This window comes from Cricetulus griseus, chromosome 2 (genome assembly GCF_003668045.3).
Source record: "Cricetulus griseus strain 17A/GY chromosome 2, alternate assembly CriGri-PICRH-1.0, whole genome shotgun sequence".
Taxonomy (NCBI): domain Eukaryota; kingdom Metazoa; phylum Chordata; class Mammalia; order Rodentia; family Cricetidae; genus Cricetulus; species Cricetulus griseus.
The window spans coordinates 379,068,453-379,088,064 of record NC_048595.1 but is presented as its reverse complement, the minus strand read 5'-3'; the positions used below and the strand labels follow the sequence as shown (position 1 = coordinate 379,088,064).

Genomic DNA, 19,612 nt, shown 5'->3' with positions numbered 1-19,612 from the left:
CTGAAGCTATGATGGTTCCTGTCACATGCTCTTCGGTCAGGGACAGGGGCTTGCCCCAGGAGGTCTTTGACCCATTGAAGCCTGAACATGACCAACATGCGTGTCCTTCCTCAGCCCCTTACCCAAGGATTCTCACAGACAGGCCACTCAGAGGCAGGGTGGGTCACAGTTGAGTTTATTGCCAGTGTTAGGAGGGGATGGGTAATCCGTGGCTGGGGACTCGATACTGCAGGGCCTGAGAGGAGAGAGGAGGAGGCCTGATGCCCCCTGCTACTCAGGCAGCTTCAAAATGATGCCTGAAGAGGGCCTGCTCACAGGAGGGAGGCCTGGGTGGCCCTGGGGTCCACCTGTACCAACAAGTTCCCTGTCAAGGATCTGCCTGTCTGTCACCCAGTGCTGAGTGATAGGCATATTGGGGACTTGATCTCAGGTCCTCAAGCGTATAGGACAGTTCTTCAAGGACAGGCCTTGCTGGAGAAGCCTAGTTCACAGTGGGGTGTCAGATGGGTAAGTCTTTCAGTGTGAGGGACTAGCCAACACTTTTTAGCAGTTTTAGGCTGCTGGCCTCTGTGCAAAGGGTTCTAGGACAAAGTGGGATACAAACACCCCAAATGATTCTACCCTGTGGTTCTGGAACACCTACAAGGCCACCTAGACAATCACCCCTTCATCCTGGGCATCTGGGCCCACATTTTACTTGCAGATTGGGTCTCATAAGGGTCACTGTTGGCGGCAGGCCCTTCTTGAGTCTGTGATCCCACTTATCCTGTTAGGTAATGGGCTTTCTAGAAGGGATACATCTTAGCCCCAAAGGGACTCCAGGTAAGAGGGACAGTCACACTTGAGGGATGAACGAGATAAGAGCCACCTCAGCTACTGACCTGTCAGGGATCTATAGGAGCCATTTTAATGCTTTGGGGAAAGGGTCTAATTTTGGCGGGGGAGGGGCAAGGCCAGTGATCTCCCTGGCTGAGGACCATTCTTTTGAGTGCCTGGACCTGGCCTTGCCCGAGGTGACATGTCAGTTCATCGCTGCATCCTCAGCCGCTGTCATGGCCAACACTGGGCAGGGCATCCACAGTTTGTGCATCATGATGGAAGAGATGGTTCTGTCCAAGCTGGAGGAAACCATGTCCCCAACTCACTGTGGGGAGGGAATGAGCTTGGCTCCCCCCGCTCAGGAAGGAACCCAGGTCCCTGGGGTTCAAAAGAGCCTCTGCCGGCTGAGGAGAGAGGACCGGTCTACACAACAGGAGCACCTACGTTCTCTGTTCTCTCCAGGGCACCGAAAGGATGGGGTCAGAAAGATGAGCCAGGTTATGGCAGGGGCTGGCCATGAACCTCCATGTTTGCTCACTTCCTCCCTAAAGTTTGAGGCCCCTACAAAGCACTCAGAAGACCTGGCTTCTGAGATAAAGAAGACCATAGCAGACACCCAGGTCTAGCACAGGAGACAGGAGCACAAGCAGACAGGGCTAAGTTCTGGACTGAGTGAATCTGAGGGCAGCAGTGAGGAACAGGCTCACAGGAGAAGGGTCTCCCTGGGCTTCTCAAGAACACAACACAGGCCCACAGAGACTTAGTATATAGATAGGTGGGCAAGAGGGCGAGAAGGTCTTGTGTTTCCGTGGCAGGGCTGGAGAAGGAGAGACTGGCCAAGGCAGGGCTGCTGCACTCCATCCAACCCTAGCCAGGTCACGCAAGTCATGGGTCACAGGTGGGCAGAAGCACACATTCACGGCCACAAGCACAGACAGACAAACGCGCACACCCAAGGGCTGGTCAGCGCAGTGGGAGCACAGAGCTGGCCGCTGCCTGCCTCTTCGTGGGGACACCCCCCCTCCCCCACCTGTCTAGGATCCCACAACCTGGCCAGACCATGTCTCATGTGGAGTATGGGGGGCCAACTGGGTGAGCACCACCTCTACGGCCTGAAACTTCTGGTTCTTGGGTGGGATGGGACACATCTTGTAGGTCACCTCATCGCCTTCCACGGGGACATACTCCCCCTCGATGCTGGTGGACAGAAGGGGTAGGATCAGCGCAACATCAGACCAGTCCCCAGACAGCGCTGTGGCCCCTAGACCAGGGAGCCTCCCTGAAACTTCCTCCCTCTGTGGAGACTGAGAAGCAGGTCTGGCTCTCAGAACCCTCATGATCCTAGCATGGGACCCCACACCTCAGCAGTGATTACCAGGGTTCCGGGGACTGCCACCTGATCCCTAACTGACCCAACACTTCTCAGAGCAGGGATAGCCAGCAGGAATGCCCACCTCAGCAGCCAGAGGGGGATCAGGTGAGACTGGACACTTGAGCAGGGCCCAGCCAGAAACAGGGAAGTGAAGGGACTCACTCAGAAACATGCACGAAGATGTCCTCAGAGCCATTCTCAGGGGTGATGAAGCCATGGCCTTGTGAGCGTGAGAACTGCTTACAGACACCCTTGAACACGGGGCCAGCCGAAGCTCTAGCTGTCCTGGGGAAAGGGTAGGAGAATTGGAGCTGTGGCCTGGAGCACCTGCCCATGCTTGGTCCCCCAACAATACTGCTATTGGGCGGATAACAAAGATTGGGGCCCAGAGCAGGGCAATGGCCTGCCCAGTGTCTCTCAGAGTAGTAGGACAAGGGCACTTTCTTTTTCCTTGCCAGTATCCCTCTAAATAGCACCCTCCATCCAGATATTTAGGCTTAAATGGCTTCCACTTGGAAGATTTCTGAGTGAAGCTAGGGCTTTAGCCCAGTGGTGGATAGTTTGCCTGCCATGTGTAAGGCTCAGGTTCCATACTCAGAACCAATGAATTAATTTTTAAAAATCTAAAACTAAGAGACACCTCACCATCTCTCATGGCTGCTATAACATCACCAGTCACTAAGTTTCATGTGCTATTTATTAAGTATCTGCTGTGTCCTTGGGTCACACACAGGACAATGAATGCTTGCTATGCAGAGCAGTAATGATAAAAGCCTGCAGCCGCTGGGCATGGTGGTGCACACCTTCAATCCCAGCATTCCAGAGGCAGTGGCAGGCGGATCTCTGAGTTTGAGACCAGCCTGGTCTACAAGAGCTAGTTCCAGGACAACCTCCAAAGCCACAGAAAAACCCTGTCTTGAGAACTGCCCCCCCCCAAAAAAAGCCTGCAGCCAGGCACAGAAGTGCATGCTTGCACCAGCATTCATAAATCTGGCAATCAGCACCACTTCAAAGCCCTGTCTCAAAAAACAGCCATGAGGAGATGGCTCATTGGGTAAAAATGCAGTTGTTGCCAGGACCGGCCACCTGAGTCTGAACCCCAGAACCCACTCCTGATAAGTTGTTTTCACACACACAGAGGCTGTGGTAGGTACACACATGTGCACACACAACCACACACATACTAACAATAATAAATGTAAAACCCTTTGGCTCCCACAAACCCTCCCCATCTGGCAAGTCTCTTTTTTTATTTTTATTTTTTGAGATGGTCTCACTATGTATGTCTGGGCTATGTTTCTCAAGTCTCTTCCTGCTTCACCTGAAGCATCTTCAAACTCAGCTAGGATGTCCTAATTAACCGTACCCCAGGCTAAGTCCTTACCTAGTATTCAAACCCCCTCGGAACTGTAGACATGTCTTATTCATCCCTTAAGTTCCAATGAGAGCTCTGTAACTGTGGAATGAAGGAATGAGTGAAGGGACACTGAAATCACCAGAAGGACAGACAGGCTTGGCCCTGGCCTGGAGAACATGGGACTTAGGAGAAGGGAAGGTACTCACGCTGAGTATGTCCTGGTCCTTTTGGTAGGCAGAGGGCTGGGCAGGTCCCGAGGCGAGATACCACCACCACGTTCCCAGATCCTACTGCCCTCCCTGTGGAAGGGGAAAGTGGGCCAGACAGGGGACTTGGGGGAGTGGAGAGGTGGCACCACTGGAGGTGATGTGGGCTCTGACGTCATGGTGGCGCCAGCGCGAGAGCCTGGTGGGCTCTGTGACACAGGGGCCGGTGAAGGACTCTGCCGTCCTTTTGGGCAGGGCCCAGCCTTGCCCTGCTCAGTGGCTTCACCAGGTATGGACTCCGTCTATAAGAGAAGAGAGAAACAGTGAAATACAGTCGGGAACAGCTCTGGATACTGGACACAAGTTGAGAGGACTGTTGAGGCTAGCAACTCCCAAAGGCACTCACAGCCCCACCCTGCCTCAGTATCCTCACCAGGAAGACAAAATAACCATGTAGCTCTCAGTGTGTGTGAGGCTTTAAGTTGCAACACCAAAATGAAACAAAGGATTGGGGAAGTAGCTTGGCTGGTAGAGTGCTTGCCCAGCCAACACCACATAAAACCAGGCATGGGCCTGGTATGGTGGCCCACGCCTTTAATCCTAGCACTCTGGAGGCAGAGGCAGATGGATCTCTGTGAGTTCAAGGCCAGCCTGGTCTACATAGTAAGTTTCAGGACAGCCAGGGCTATGAAGAGAGACCCTGTCTCAAAAAAACAAAAAAGAAGACACACACACACATACACACGACAGGCACAATAGTGCATCTGTGTAATAATTCTGGCACACACAGGCAGCAGCAGAAGGACCAGAAGTTCAAGATTATTCTGGATTTCATATTAAGTTTGAAACTAGCCTAGTCTATATGGGACCCTGTGTCACAAAACAACAACAGGACCTGCTTTAGAATCCCTAAATTCAGGTGTGTGGTGGTGCACACCTTTAGTCCCAGCACTCAGGAGGCAGAGACAGGAGTATGTCTGGGTTCGAGACCAGCCTGGTCTACAAAGCGAGTTAAGGACAGCCAGAGACACAGAGAAGCTCTGTCTCAGAAAACTAAACAAAAAAGAATCGCTAAGTTCTTCCAGCTTGCAGTTTAATTCTATAACTTAGGGGTCTGGAGGTGGGACATGTGATGCCCAAGATGTGGCATAAATGTTAGTGGTTTCAAATTCACACACAGTTCTGGGTTCAGATTTTAAACCTATAATTTGGTGACCCTCCCAGTAGTGGCCACCTGACTCGAAGTGTGGGCTCTACTGGCTGACTGGCCTCAGACAATACTCTTGACCTTTGATGTCATTTCCTGCTCTGCACTGTGGGTAGTGTTCATTCCTGTTTTGTAGGGAGGTTACCCTGAGGCCCAAACGCCATTCAGTATGCCCCAAAACAGGAGCAGGGAGCCCATGGTGAACTCTTGGGAATGTGTTCTATTTTTCATTAACCCAGTTTCTGCCTCTCAAAATGAGGTTGAAGGGCAGGGGTTGTGGCTCAGTGGGAGGGCGCTTACTTAGCATGCTCAAAACGCTGGGGTCAATCCCCACGCAGCTGGGTGGGGTGGGTTAAGGGGACATCCCAGAGCCCCACAAGAGATTGGCAATTGCCGAGGGAGGTGGCATCTGCTGAGGTTGAGTGATTTAGTTCCTACCTATGAGCATCAGTAGCTACCGACCTCATTGCTCGGGCCAGTGCTACTATTTTAAAAAACATTTCATTGTGCTCCATTATTATATTCTAGGGACCATTACTTTGAGGACCTTGGGGAAAACATACCTGTATTGAGGAAAAGACTAACTCCTCTCATGTCCCACCTGTTCTCCCTCAAAATCTTAGGTGTCATGGAGCCTAAGAGATGCCACTGTAGCGCCTGAGGAGAGACGGGTGGCCTGCAGGTCTCGGACCTCAGGATTAGGAGACCTCCAGTACTGGAACTTCTAGCTGCTGACACTGGGACTCAGTTCCACGGCCCTCGGTTTTCTCATCTGGGCAATGGGAATGATGGACCCACCCCCTCTCACCGGTCATCCTGAAGTTTGGTTGAGGCCCTTCCTTAGCTATAGCTATAAAGAAAGAGGGGGTGAGGGGTGGCAGGGGAAAGATTGGCTCAAAAGTCAGCGGAAGACCCTAGCTTGTGTTCCCAGCACCCACACGGTGGCTCAAAGCTATCTGTAACTCCAGTTCCAGGGGATCTGATGCCCTCTTCTGGTTTTGACAGGTACTTCATGCACTCTGCAATCGACCAGCCATAGGGTAGAACGTGGGCCCCAAGCAGGCATGAATTACTGCTTCCTGTCACAACACAAATGAACCTTGAGAACACCTCAGAAGAAGCAGTTACAATAGCACACATCATCGGGTGGATTTGCTGTCGGGAGGAGGGTGTGGAGTGACTAATGTTAGGCCATTTCTTTTAGGGCGCTGACTGCTAAAAAAAACCTTTATTCGGTAAGCACTGTGGTGACTGTCGGTGAAACCACTGAGCTTCGTGGGTTTTGTTTTTTTTTTCCCCTGATGCTGGGCATGGTTGCCAACTGGGCAAGCTCTTTATCACTCGGAGCTCCACCCCGATTCCAAACAAATAAACTGCATAATAAAGTTGTTGCCAAAGATAAGGGAGGCACCAAAGTCCCAGGGACACCCAGGGCCTGGGTCCCCTCTTGGTGGGGGAAACTGTAGCAGAGACATCCTCGCTTTCTCGGTGGGCACCAGGGCCACTACAGTTTCCTGAGACCTGGTGGTGTGATGGGCAGTGGCAGCTAGCGATGGGAGGTCAGAGGGGGATGGGATGGGAGGAGCCACCGTGGTTACCAAGGAGATGCAGGGAGGCGGGGCTGCTCCACCAGCCAGGTGATAGTGCCTGGGGCGCGCCGGGAACACGCTGAGCTGAGCGTGAGGAGGGAAGGTCACACTCTACCAGGGTGAGCTCTGGAAGTGACTCAGAGGCGGCAGCAGGGGCCGGGCAGGCTTCAGGAGCAACAAAAAGAGCAGGCCTTCCCAGCACCTCTTCACTCTAGCAAGCGAGGAGGGCGGTCTCTACATCAGGAAGCTTCTCCAGGGCCCGGGCCTCATCGGCCCAGGCAGGGAGCAGAAGGCGAACAGGGCCTCCCTCCTCAGCCGCTCTTCTGAATATGAAAGGAGGTAAATGTAGGATGCCAGGCAGGTGCTGCGCCGGGGGATTTAGTTCCGCACAGATTGGGGGCGCTAACCGGTCCCCTATGCTCCCCTACCCCCCACCCTCAGCCCCCTTAAGAACTGTTCCTCTGCTCCTGGCTGGCTTCCTTGCCCGACAGCTCCTTTTCCTTGGTTTAATTCTTGCAGCATCACTTAAGGCTAGTGTTATTACTCCACTTTACAGACAAGAAAACTGAGGCTCGGGTTAAATCAATCAAAGGCACAATGTCTTAGGCAGAATCTAAACCAGGACTGACTGAATCTGGGGTTTCAAAGTAGTCATGACACAGACATATGTTTATGTGTATGCGTGGGTTTCACATGATGTATGTGCGTGGGTGTGAAGGCCACAGGGTCATGTTGAGTGTCTTCCTCATTTGTTCTCCACTGTATTTTTCAAAACAAAGTGTTGTTCTCTCAGCCCAGAGCTCACCGATAAGGTAGCCTGGCTGGCCAGTGAACTTCAAGGGTCCCCCTGCCTCTACCCTCCAGTGCTGGGTTACAGAAGTACTCTGATGGGCTTGGCTTTTTGCACAGGTGTTGGGGATCAAACTCAGGCTGCCCTGCTTGCCTAGCAGTTACTTTACTCACTGAGTTATTCCCAGGCCCCCTTTTTGCTTTTTTTTATTTGGAGTTGGGGAAGGTTAGTGTCTCACTATACCAGTTGACCTGGACTGGACTAGAATTTACAATCCTTCTGCCTCAGCCTCCCACGTCCTGGGATTATAGGCCGTCTCCACAAGGCCTGGCTACTATTACTTTTTCTTTTTTAAGATTAATTTTATTGGGCTGGGTTTGGTGGCATACATCTTTAATCCCAGCACTCAGGAGGCAGAGACTGGTTGATCTATGTGAATTTGAGGCCAGCCTGGTCTACAGTTTTCCAGTACAGCCAGGACTACACAGAGAAACCATGTCTTAACCCCTCAAAAAAAAAAAAAAAGATTTATTTTATTGGTCCAGGCAGTGGTGGTACATACCTTTAATCCCAACAACCAGGAATTCAAGGCCAGTGTGATCTACAGAGTGAGTTCCAGGACAGTCAGGGCTACACAGAGAAACCGTGTCTCAACAAAACAACCCCCCCAAATTAATTTACTGTTCTTAATTACATATATTTATGTGTGTGTTTGGCTGTGTTATATATGAGTGCAAATGTCTACAGAATGCAGAAGAGGACACTGGAGTCCTCTAGAGATGGAGTTACAGGCAGTTGCAGCCTTACAACATAGATGCGAGGAAAAGAACTCAGGTCCTCTAAAAGAGCGGTAACCACTCTTAACCACTGAGCCTTCTTCCAGTGTTCCACTCCCTTTCTTTTGAGAAAAGGCTTTATGTAGTCCATGCTGGCCTTGCACTAGGTTTGTAGTCTTTTTTTTTTTTTTTTTAAGATCTTTATTATTTTGAGCTGGGCTTTGGTGGCGCATGACTTTAATCCCAGCACTTGGGAGGCAGAGGCAAGCAGATCTCTTTGAGTTTGAGGCCAACTTGGTCTACAGAGCTAGTTCCAGGACAGCTAGGGCTGTTACACAGAGAAACTCTGTCTCAAAAACAAAACAAAACAATCTATAAGTAAAATAAATATTTTAAAATTTGTTTATATATTCAATTTGACTGTTCATGTTACTATGCACATATGTGTGCAGTGCTCACAATGGCCAGAAGAGAGCATCAGATTCCCTGGAGTTAGTTACAGGTGATTGTAAGCCACCTGATGTGTGTGCTGGGCACAAGTTCTTTTAATGGATGAGCTATTGCTCCAGCTCCTGAACATGTAGTCATATGGTCAAGGATGAACTTTGGACCCTCTGCCTCACCTCTGAGTACTGGGATTTCAGATGTGAGCAGTGATGCCCTGGTTTGCTATTGCTTTGTCAGGGCTCTACCCTCTCCAAGACCAGAAAGGGGACCTGAATTGGAAAAACCATGAGACACCTAGCGAGCCCAGGGAGAGGAGAAGAAGAAAATAGAGAGCAAGCCTCCAGAATATTGATGCAGGAAAGGACAAGTGGCATCAAGGCTTTCATTGTTTTGATGCCAGTACACTATGCAAAAAGCCTTTTGAGGTTTTTGTTTGTTTGTTGTTTTGTTTTTTTCTTGGGGCACAGGAAGTAACCAAGTCTAGCCTTGAACTCCTAATCCTCCTGCCTCTGCCTGGATCTTGGATTATTATAGATATCATCATCACACCTAGTCTAAGTGGTACTGGAATAACTGGATGAGGTTCAGAACATGACCCAGTATGAACAGGCCGTGCACAGTGGCTCTGACCCACCAGCTGGCTCTCCCTTCCCTTCATGAAAACCAAACTAACAGATCATTTCTGCAGTGGTGAGTCCAGGAGAGGCAAAGCCAAAACATCAGGACTGTTTGGAGATAACCCAAGGTATGATCCAGTGTCATGGGACCATGGCACTCAGAACAAGTGAGTCAGCCCTGCAAATAGGTGAGTAGAGCCATTTGAAACTTGGCTTCAATCCTCAGACCCTCCCTCCTAAAAAGTGGGGTACAAGTGGCTGTGTTGACCATGAGAATCCCCCTTTAACGTGGTACCTCAGTGAAAGCAAGTGGCCCCACCATCAGTACTGTGTGACCTGGGACAAGCAGCTGTCCTCACTCTCTGGGCTTTATCTTTATCCCTAGGCACATGAGCCATTGCTGAACTAGATGACTGATGAAGGCCAGTCTAGCTTTCCTCTGAGGTTAAATACCCACGTGTGCATACCCAAGGAGGCAGTTCCCAACCTGTGTCCTACAAAATCTACGCACGCGCACATTTGCGTGCCCCCCACCACCACACACACACACTAAAACTGAGCAAGAAACACTAGGGCAATATACACAGGAGAGACGGTCTTGGCCATAAAGGTTCCCCGTCTAGTGTGGAATATGAGACTTTCTGTCTAGCCCTCATTTGGCAAGTCTCTCCCATCCTCTATCAATTTAGCCACCGTCAGTCTCTTGTTCCATTTGTGCCTCATAAGAATCCTAAATAGTAATTGCCACCAATGTACCCATTCTTCAGAGGAGTAAACTGAAGCCCAGAGGGGTGAAGAGACTCACTGAAGTCACCCAGCTGGCCCAGTAGCCCTCTTGAACCCTAGAGAGGCGTAGAAGAGGGGTGTGCAGCCAAGGCAAGGTGAGAAAACTCTCAATTCCCTGGACAAAATCTCCCACCTTGGACCTCCCCGGAGAATGTTGTACAGGGCCAAAGAAGAACTGGGGAGCCGGGATTTGGGGTTCTATTTCTGGTGCTGTGCTGACTCAGACCATGACCTTGGGTGAATCATGTACCAACTCTGTGAGGCTTAAAAACAACTCCCCCAATAAAAGTGTTCCAGCCCCAAGTCCTCATTATGGGGGCACCACTAGGGAGGAATGGGTACCTTTGTTTAAAAATAGAAAGGTGGAAGAGCTGATTGAATGTCTTAGGCTTGTCCGTGCTGGGTCCTGGGGAGGGGACAGAACCACCCTGAGACCACCTGCCTGCCCTTCCTCCCCGAAGCTTCTCAGATACTTCTTAAAAGACATCAGTGCCAAAAGCTGCCCTTGCAGCTGGAGGTGACCTAATTAAACCTGGTTCCTTTCCTTCCTTCCACAGCGTGTGTGTGTGTGTGTGTGTGGGGGGGGGGGGGGCTGTCCCAGCCAATACTAAAAATTAATTATTTAAATGACCCTTACGAAGCTCTGGGGCTGTTGTTCCTAAGGTTTTGGGCTTCTCTGGCATTAGTGGGGGAAGGGAAATGTAGGATATCTCATAGAGCCAAGTTCACAGACAAGCTCCACCTCTACCTGACTGTGTGAGCTTAGCAAGTCACCTTTCCAGAGAGAGGATCATACTGGCCAAAGTCACACACAGTGGCAGTGGGAATACTCACTGTGGTCTCAAAGTCCTCGGGCATCCCAGGGTGTTAAGTCACCCTGCCCAGCAACGATCATTTGGAGGGGGATGTGTGCAGGCTCCACCCTTGATTTTACTCCCTCACCCTGCTGTGGATCTCCCCCAAGCTGCTTGCTCACAGGGCTCTGGGTCCTGGGCACCAAGCTTGTGACTAGTGATTGTGACAGCTATTAGGCTCACAGCACCCTCTGCTGGGTATCACCTGTAAAGAGTGGGTGCATTTAGGGTGGGTGGGTGGCACTCTGCCTTTGGATGGGCTGGCAAATATCCGTACTCCACCATCTTTTTGTCCCTGAGGGTCCTTGAGGGCCACAAGGAAGCCCTCTCCCTAGCCAATAAGCATCTTCAAATTTTGTCCAGCTGTCTGTCCCTGGGCCGGGACAAACTGGAGTGTTCTCTCCTGGGACTTTTTGCATCCAGCTTCTGTTTGCACTAGTTGTTTTTTGAAGGTGGGGCCAGACAGACAAGGATTGAAAACAGATGCTTTGGGAAGAGGCTTCAAGGCAATGTGGGGCAAGAATGGGAGGGGACACTCAGAATCTGGACATTCACATCCAGAGACCTCCAGGATGGAGTCAGGGCTGGGAAAGAGCCCCCCACCAACCCTCACATGAGGCCTGGAAATCTTCCTTCCCAGAGAAAGGCCCTGACAGGATGGCATCCAGGCAACCCAGTGCCAGGCTGTCAGAAAGGGTATCCGCCCCCCGCCAGGCATACGTCCTTCTCCCCTCCCCCAAGACCCAGTGGATGCAGCAGTTCACACTCTGGATTTATTATTGTTCTCACTCCTGCCCCCTCCCCCCAGGGAAAAGCCTGCAGCCTGGCAGGAACCTGCTGTCTCCTTGTGGGTGCCAGCATCACCCCTTATCTCCACTCAGTCTCCTTGTGCCAGGGTCAGACCACTCAGGGGTTTGGTGCCAGCCAAGGCCAACCTGAGTCCTTTCATCCCACAGCAAGGGTGGCCCAGTGGGCCTGTCACCCCTGTCCTACAGTGGGTTGTACCCAGGCAAAGGGAGAGGTCAGAGCTAGCCTAGCAAGCATGCAGGGGAGAGCAAGGATTCAGTGGGGTGGCATAAAGGCAAAAATAACATGGAGCCATCCCTCCAGCCAGTTGACACAATTATCTCTGCTGCACCAGGGAAAAATAGAGTGAGGAAAAGACAGCTGCTCTGGGACCCCTGCCTGCCCCCAGGCAGTCCCTCTCCTTTACCCTGGCCTCATTGCAGATTCCAGGGGCAAGATCTGGCACTGCTCCGGACTGGCGTTTTAGGGTCTGGAAGGAGCCATGGCTTTCTCTCACCCAGTTCCCAGACTGGAGGCTGCGGCTTGGTAGGAAGCTGCTGTTGTCAGCCTCTCAACCCAGACACGAGTGAGTCCCAGACACAGACATTGGCAGGCATTGGGACGTGCGAGGGAGCCACTCCATCTCGGCTTTTCCCCAGGGTTAAGGGGAGAGAAGGGAAGGGCGGTGGGCTCCTCAGCATCCAGAGCATCCTCTAAGAAGAGCTGGGACTGGTCCAGCTCCGACCTCTCCAGCCTCACTCCACACATCCTTTCTTGGTACCAACCGCCCTTGCCCCTGCCTCTGCCATAGTTTCCATCACGAGCTTCCTTCAGGTCCCCCATGCTGCCCCTTACCTCGCCCTGGCAGCGGGGGCCAGGCACTGCCTTCTGTAGTGGGCAGCGCCCTATCTCTGGACCGAGATGCTGGCTGGCAAAGGTCAGGTCTGGATGATGCACTCCGTGGCACGCGTGTGTGTGTGTGTGTGTGTGTGTGTGTGTGTGTGTGTGTGTGTGTTGTGCGGGAGGCACCTCGGCGGCCCCTCACTCACTCACTCACACACGCCTTCCCTCTGACGTCAGGATATGCGGGAGGGAGGGACTGGGATGGGAATTTGTACTCCCAGCTTAAAGGGACACTAGGCTCTCTCAGCTCTAGCCCAGACACCACCTCCTGAGCCAGGCCAGTGCTGGGTGAGTGGCTAAGCTGCGTCTCTGCTCAGAGTTTTAATGCTTCCTGTTTTGGAAAGTGGCTTTTATTGCTGGACCAAGGTATAATTTGCCCTGCCAGGTCAGGGTAGCTGCTGGGGAATGAAAGCAGGGGAGGAAGAACTAGAGACGGCAGACATTCCTGATTATTGGGGAACAAATGGGGTGCAGAGGGGTGATTATGTGCATGTGTTCCTACTGGGAGGTCCTGCAGGGTGGGAAGCCAGAAGAGAGAGGAGACCCTCTGGGAATAAGCCAGGATCCTAGGGACTCCCAGAGACTCTTTTTCCCCCACCCCCACCTCCCAGTCTCAGACTGAAGTCAGGAGTTGGTGCTGAGCTCTGTCCCCTCCAGAGGATCTGAGATCTCCTAGTGAATAATGTGCTCCAATCTCACCAATCAAAATAGACATGGTGGTGCATATCTGTGAGCCCAGCACTTTAGGAGGCTGAGCTGAGAACTGCCATGAGTTTGAGGCCAGCCTAGACTCTATGATAAGAATCAGTGTCCCTAACAAAAAAACAAAAACAAACAAACCAGGGCTCAGTAGTTAAGCTGCTTTTCCAGGAAACCTGTGTGGTTCCCAGCACCCATGGGCAGATGCCTGCAACTCCAGCTCCAGGGGGGGATCCAACTCACCTGCACACATATGGCATATACTCACATAGACACGCATATATACATATAAAAATAATTTTAAAAAGCTCAAGCAGACAAACAAACACTGGAATAAAGAGAAAGGGATGGAAAGGAAAGAAAAAAAGACTAGTGAGGATAACCAAGGTGCACTGAGGGTTCTTCTGTGTCAGAAAGTGTGTTTTCCCTTTTCTTATACACTCGGCAGATTGACTTATTTTTGTAGGCTGTAAGGGGGGAGGGGAGTACTAGGGAAGGGGAGTCAGTAGGGGAGAAGAATTTGCCTGTGTTAGTCACCTGGTTATGGGAGCCTGGGAAGCAACACCATGCATGCCACATGCCTAGAAAGGATTTTGTTGTTGTGGGGTTTTTGTTTGGTTGGTTTTAGGCAGGGTCATACTAGGCTGGCCTGAAACTCACTTGCCTCCCAAGTGCTGGGATTAAAGGTCTGAGCCACCATTGCCTGGTTCAGTCATGTCAATACAGGAGAGACTGGGGCTGATGCTGTCCCACTGGCCCACAATGAGGAGCCTTTCTCTCTTTTTTTCTGTTGCTGGAGAGGGACTGGAGAGAGAGCTCAGTGGTTAAGAGCACTGGCTGCTCTTTCAGGGGTCCTGAGTTTAATTCCCAGCAACACCTGGTGGTTCACAACCATCTATCATGCAGGCATATATGCAAAAGAACACTCATATACATAAAATACATAAATAAACCTTAAAGAAACAACTTTTTGCTTCTTTTGAGATAAGGTCTGGCTGTGTAACCTGGATGGGCCTCAAGCTTGTGACGGCCTTGCTTTAGTCTCCTGAGTGCTAGGGTTACAGGCATATACATACATGTGTGCTACTCAGTTCTTGCCTCACTGTTTTTGAAACAGGGTCTCCAGTAGTCCAGGCTAGATTTGAACTTGCAATAGAGGATGACTGTAGACTCGGGAGCCTCCTGCTTCTATATCCCAGATGCTGGGGTTACAAGCATGTGGTACCATTCCCCCTCCTTTTCTCTTCTCTCCCCCAACTTTTCCTTCTCCTTCTCCTTCTCTTCCTCCTCCTATCATGGGGCTTCATTGTCTTACAGCTCAGAGGTACCAGAGGGACAGAGCAGAGCCCTGAGCTGGCATTGAGCTTATAGAAATCTTCTAAACACATTAACTTGTCCTCACAGAGGAAGGTGAGGCTACAATGGAAATCTGTAACTTTTCTTTGCCTGACATCAACTTTCCTACTTATTGGGACCTGCTTGGCGTCTGTCACATGGTAGAATGACCTGATTTTCAATCCGAAGACCCTTAGCCTAATCTGGCCCAACAAAACCACTGACCAGACCTGGGTTGGAATATTGGTGCACAGGCCAGCTGTCTTTCCAGTGGCCTTGAACTGAGTGATGGATTCAATGGAAGGGAGTGGCCATGGAGCATTTCTCTGAGCTCAGTGCCAGGAATGAAACAGGCTTTTCTGAGTCTTGAAAGGAGTTGTGGGGAGAGGCCTTCTGCTCAGCGGGGCAGAAGGATCCCTCAGTAGAGCAATAGGAAGGGATTGATATAGCAGGAAAAGTGAAGGGAGTCAGTAGGAGCTGAGACACAAGGCTGGTGGGGGGGGGGGGCATGTGTCAAAGGCCACTTCAGTGGAGGCTGGGATTCGGTCCTTTGCGGACCAGGATAAGACCAGGGCCAAGGTAGGACCAAGGTCTTGATCCCTCCCTTAGCATCCAGTTTCCTTTCTGTCTTTGCCACTGGTAAACACAAGCTGGGACTGCCAGGCAGCAGGGCACAGTGAATGAAGGAGGCTGGCCCTGGTTTGAAGTAGTGTGGTAATTATCTCCCCGCAAGGAGAGGGCACAGCTGTTCATTCAGGAAGTGAGCAGCACAGACACACCCACCCACCCACCAGCTACTGAGTAACAAAGAAATCGTCTACTTGCATCTAGGAGCTCCACGGGAAGGCTATTTTTGTGAACAGCTGAGCATTTAAAAGCTGTTCTCCTCGAAAGCCTTCCTCATGGTGGAGAAGCCTAGGGAAATGTGGGCGGAGCCAAACAGCATCGCAGTCCTTTGGATCACACCTCACTCTAATTTCCTGCTATAACCAACCGATGGCACCAGCCCTGGACCAGCCCAGCCCTGGACCAGCATGACATCCACCGACTTAACCCTTAAATACATACAGACCCCTGTGGTGTCCATACACCCAATAGATAGACGATAGGAACTTGAAGAACCGTGTCCACAGAGGTATAGTGGTTCATACCTATAATCCCAGCACTCAGGAAGGTGAGGCAGAAGAACTGCCTGGAGTTTGAGTTCTAGGCCCTGCTTGGGCTGCCTCAAATGAAAACAATCAAGAAACTTGTTCAGTAACACATAGCTGATATTGGAGCTGGTATTAAAATGCAGGCTTCAGGCGGGGCGTTGGTGGCGAACGCCTTTAATCCCAACACTCGGGAGGCAGAGGCGGGCGGATCTCTGTGAGTTCGAGGCCAGCCTGGTCTCCAGTGAGAGTGCCAGGATAGGCTCCAAAGCTACACAGAGAAACCCTGTCTCAGAAAAAAAAAAAAGAGTATTGCATGCATTTATGTGTGGGTGCATGTGTGCTCACTGTGGCACATTCCAGGAGGTCGGAGAACAGTTTTGGGGAGTTGGTTCTCTCTTTTCAGCATGTGGGTTTTGGGATCAAACTTAGGTCTTCAGGAAGGTGGCAAACAATCCTAGCCTGACTCTTTTCTAGACTCTGGAGAATCCAGCCAATGAAGCAGGAACTCTATCTTCACAGAGCTGACAGTAGAGTAGGGAGAAGACAATAAAACAACCTAATAACCGAGTGCTGTCATGATAGAACACAATAAATATTCCAGAGAACTAGTAAGCAGGAAGTGGAGTAGGGAGTGGGGCTGGTGGTGGGTGGCTTGTGGTTTTAAATGGGAGGTCATGTAAGCCCCAACCTGGCTCCTCCCCAAGAGTGACAATGCACGATGTGGTCCAGACAGGAAGACTGAGAGTTTATTTTAAACTAATGCTGGTGATAAACCAGCCTGCCTCCACTTTAGGCTTGAACACCATCTTCATCTTAATGTAAAGACAAACTTGGCTCATTCCTGTTTGTGATTAAACCTGTTTCTCAAGGATTGGGCTGGGGCCCACCTATAACTTCAACAACAAATGGTTCTGCACTGCCTGTTTGAGGACACAGCAACCATGTCTTTCTTTCAAAAAGTTATAACCATCTTGCAGCTGTATCTTCATTTCAAAAGGTTGTTATGGCCACCTTGTTTTGCTCTGGTCCTTTATTTTATTTTTATTTATTTTTTGATTTATTTATTATGTATATAGTATTCTGGCATTCGTGCCTACACACCAGAAGAGGGCACCAAATATCATTACAGATGGTTGTGAGCCACCATGTGGTTGCTGGGAGTTGAACTCGGGACCTCGGAAGAGCAGACAGCGCTCTTAACCTCTGAACCATCTCTCTGGCCCTGTTCTGGTCCTTTAACCCCACCTATTTGCCTGCTAAATCCTCCATTTGGAAACTCCTTTTCTCTGGGCTATAAAAGCCCTTATTTATTCCTTGTCCTGTGAACCCCACACCTTAGAGAGAGGCAGTCCATGTACACAAATTTATAAAGCTTACTTTATTTGATTTTAGTTTTTGGTTTCTCAAGATAAGGTTTCTCTGTGTAGCCCTGGCTGTACTGGAACTTGCTTTGTAGTCCAGGCTGGTCTCAAACTCACAGAGATCTATATGCCTCTGCCTCCTGGGTGCTGGGATTAAAGGCATGTGCCATCACTTCCTGGCTGAAATTACTTTAATTTATTGCTTGTTTTAATTAAATTGGCCAAGATGGTCAAGTAGTGGTGGCCCACACTTTTAGTCCCAGCACTCAGGAGGCAGAGGCAGGTGGATCTCTGTGAGTTCAAGGCCAACCTGGTCTAAAAAAAAAAAAAAAAAAAAAAATTGGCCATGATGATTTGAGCTGGGGGTCTTGCAGACTGAGTCATTTGTATTTAGTCACAAGCAATTCTCCTGAATCATGGCCCAGAGTGGCTGAGACTACAGGCATGCTGTACCACGATTCCTGCTTTTTTATTCAAGGTGGTTGTGAGCCACCATGTGGTTGCCGGGAATTGAACTCAGGACCTCTGGAGGAACAGTCAGTGCTCTTAACCGCTGAGCCATCTCTCCGGCCTGATTCCTGCATTTTTAGATTTAACAATAAATCTCGAATATCATTCTACAGCAATATCTCATTATTCTTTTCTTTGGCTTTACATTTTTCTGTTAAAAAGATGTACTTTATGTCTTTTCTTTTCTCCAATGTTGTTTTCATCAAAGGACAGTCTGTCTTTTTAACATAAGGTCTCATGTTGCCAGGTTTGGCCCTGAACTTTTGATGCCCCTCCCTTATTCTCTCCAATGCTGGGATTGTAAGCGTGCTTCAGTTTGCTCAGCTACAGAAGCCTTTGAAACCCATTCTGTCATTAGTGCTGTTTTGCAGAGCAGGGTGTGGCACTGGGAACTTCACGGTCCTGGCCAACCCTTCCCTGCCCTTGTGCAGTGGTGTGGGAGCCCCATGCTCTGGGCCTCCCCACTAGACTCTCCTCACACCCAGACGAGTTCTTAGCTCTTTCCTCCTTCCCTCTTTTCCTCTAGGCAATCATAATTCTGTTGCCCTTTTGTTCATTCAAATGAGCCATAGTTTCAAGCCCTGGCCTTATGCCAGGCATTGATGTAGGCCCGGATGTTGTGGAGAGACACTATACCATGGTCTTCTGCTGCTGGGGGGCTTGTAGACTGAGCCATTTCTATTTAGTGAACCACCTCAGTCATCCTTGGAGCAAGGCAGAGACTTAGTAAAGAGGCAGGACCTTTATTATTTATTTATGTATTTATTATTTATTTATTTATTTTTTAACCAACATGTAAACCAAACCTTTGTGCCAACAAATCATTGAGCTGAATACCACAAAAGAGGACCTGGCTCTGAAGCCCAACAGCCTGTCTCCCTCCCCCCCCCCCACCGGTTTTAGCTTCCCTTTCAGCTAATAGCACAAGCCCTCAGGCTTGATTTTGCCCACTTTTGTCCCTGGGTCTAGGCTATCCATCCCTCAGTGTCTAAGACCTCCTCACTCTGACCAACTTTGCTGTCTTCCTGCTGCCAGCCTGCTCTTCTTTCTCCCAAAGCCACACAACAATCATACTTCCTAGTCCTCCTGCCCCCCTCTTCAGCCCTTTCAGCCCTGGCTGTCCACCCAGCCGGTGTGTATCTGTGCCATTTCCCTGTTTTAACCAAAGGCACGTGTGCACACACAAAATAAACAAAAGTGTAATTTTAAAATATTTTAAAAATTAGACAAGGTCAGCTAGATGGTTCAGAAATTAAAAAGTACTTGTCACTAACCCTTGAGTTCAATCCCCAAGCCTCACATGACAGAAGGAGAGAACCTATCCTGCAAATTATCCTTTGACCTCCACATCTACACCGTGGCGTGTGTGGGCCCACACACAAACGTAAATGTAATTTTAAAATTAAAGAAAAAGATAGTAAAAAAGTAGTTGAGTTGTTATGTGTGTGTGGTCCCAATTACTTTGAAGGTTGAGTTGGAAGGTGGTTTGAACCCAAAGTTGGAGACTGGAATGGGTAACATTGCAAGACCTCCTGCATCTCGGGTATTTACATTATGGTTCATAACAGTAGCATAATTACAGTTATGAAGTAGCAACACAATAATTTTATGGTTGTGGGTCCCCACAACATGAGGAACTGTATTAAAGGGTTGCAATATTAGGAAGGTTGAGAACACTGGGCTAGGAGCATCTGCACCTGCAAATCGATGAGACAAGGTTTAACATATGCTAAAAGCCCAATAAAAGCTTTCTGTTGGAGCTGAAGAAATGGCTCAGCAGTGAAGAGCACTGGCTGCTCTAGCAGAGGACTAGGGTTCACTTCCCACCACCCACATGGTAGCTCACAATTTGCTGTAACTCCAGTTCTAGGCGATTAGAGGTCATCTTCTGATACACTTACATATATGCAGGCAAAACACCTCATACACATACAAATTTAAAACAAGCCACTTATTGATATAATAAAGATCATAGCTAACTAGTTCTTACCTCCCATGTCAGTCACCTGAAATACTTTGTTTCTAGACAGTGGGAAGGGACATT

The 19,612-nt window shown here is 49.8% G+C and overlaps 1 protein-coding gene across 2 annotated transcripts; it reads right to left on the bottom strand.

The window, feature by feature from the left end:
* Positions 1 to 159: 159 nt before the first annotated feature.
* On the bottom strand, positions 160 to 12,648 carry Csdc2 (cold shock domain containing C2). Of its 2 annotated transcripts, none has more exons than XM_027404100.2 (4): positions 12,462 to 12,648; positions 3,755 to 4,056; positions 2,354 to 2,476; positions 160 to 2,016 (listed from the first exon to the last, which is right to left on the bottom strand). In XM_027404100.2, the coding sequence occupies exons 2-4, from the start codon at positions 3,931 to 3,933 to the stop codon at positions 1,854 to 1,856; spliced, it is 465 nt and encodes a 154-aa protein (XP_027259901.1). In that variant the 5' UTR covers positions 3,934 to 4,056; positions 12,462 to 12,648; the 3' UTR covers positions 160 to 1,853. The 2 variants fall into 2 exon arrangements, with proteins under 2 accessions (XP_027259901.1, XP_027259900.1); XM_027404099.2 differs by lacking the exon at positions 12,462 to 12,648 and adding an exon at positions 10,801 to 10,982.
* Positions 12,649 to 19,612: the final 6,964 nt, after the last annotated feature.

Bases quoted from the DNA above. Each gene is read 5' to 3' on its own strand.
- Csdc2 (XM_027404099.2), bottom strand. From the start codon at position 10,824: ATGCCCGAGGACTTTGAGACCACA. The intron at 2,477-3,754 runs GTGAGTACCTTC...CCCTTTCCCCAG, and splicing joins AGGACCAGGACATACTCAGC to GACAGCTAGAGCTTCGGCTG. The intron at 2,017-2,353 runs GTGAGTCCCTTC...TCTGTCCACCAG, and splicing joins ATCTTCGTGCATGTTTCTGA to CATCGAGGGGGAGTATGTCC.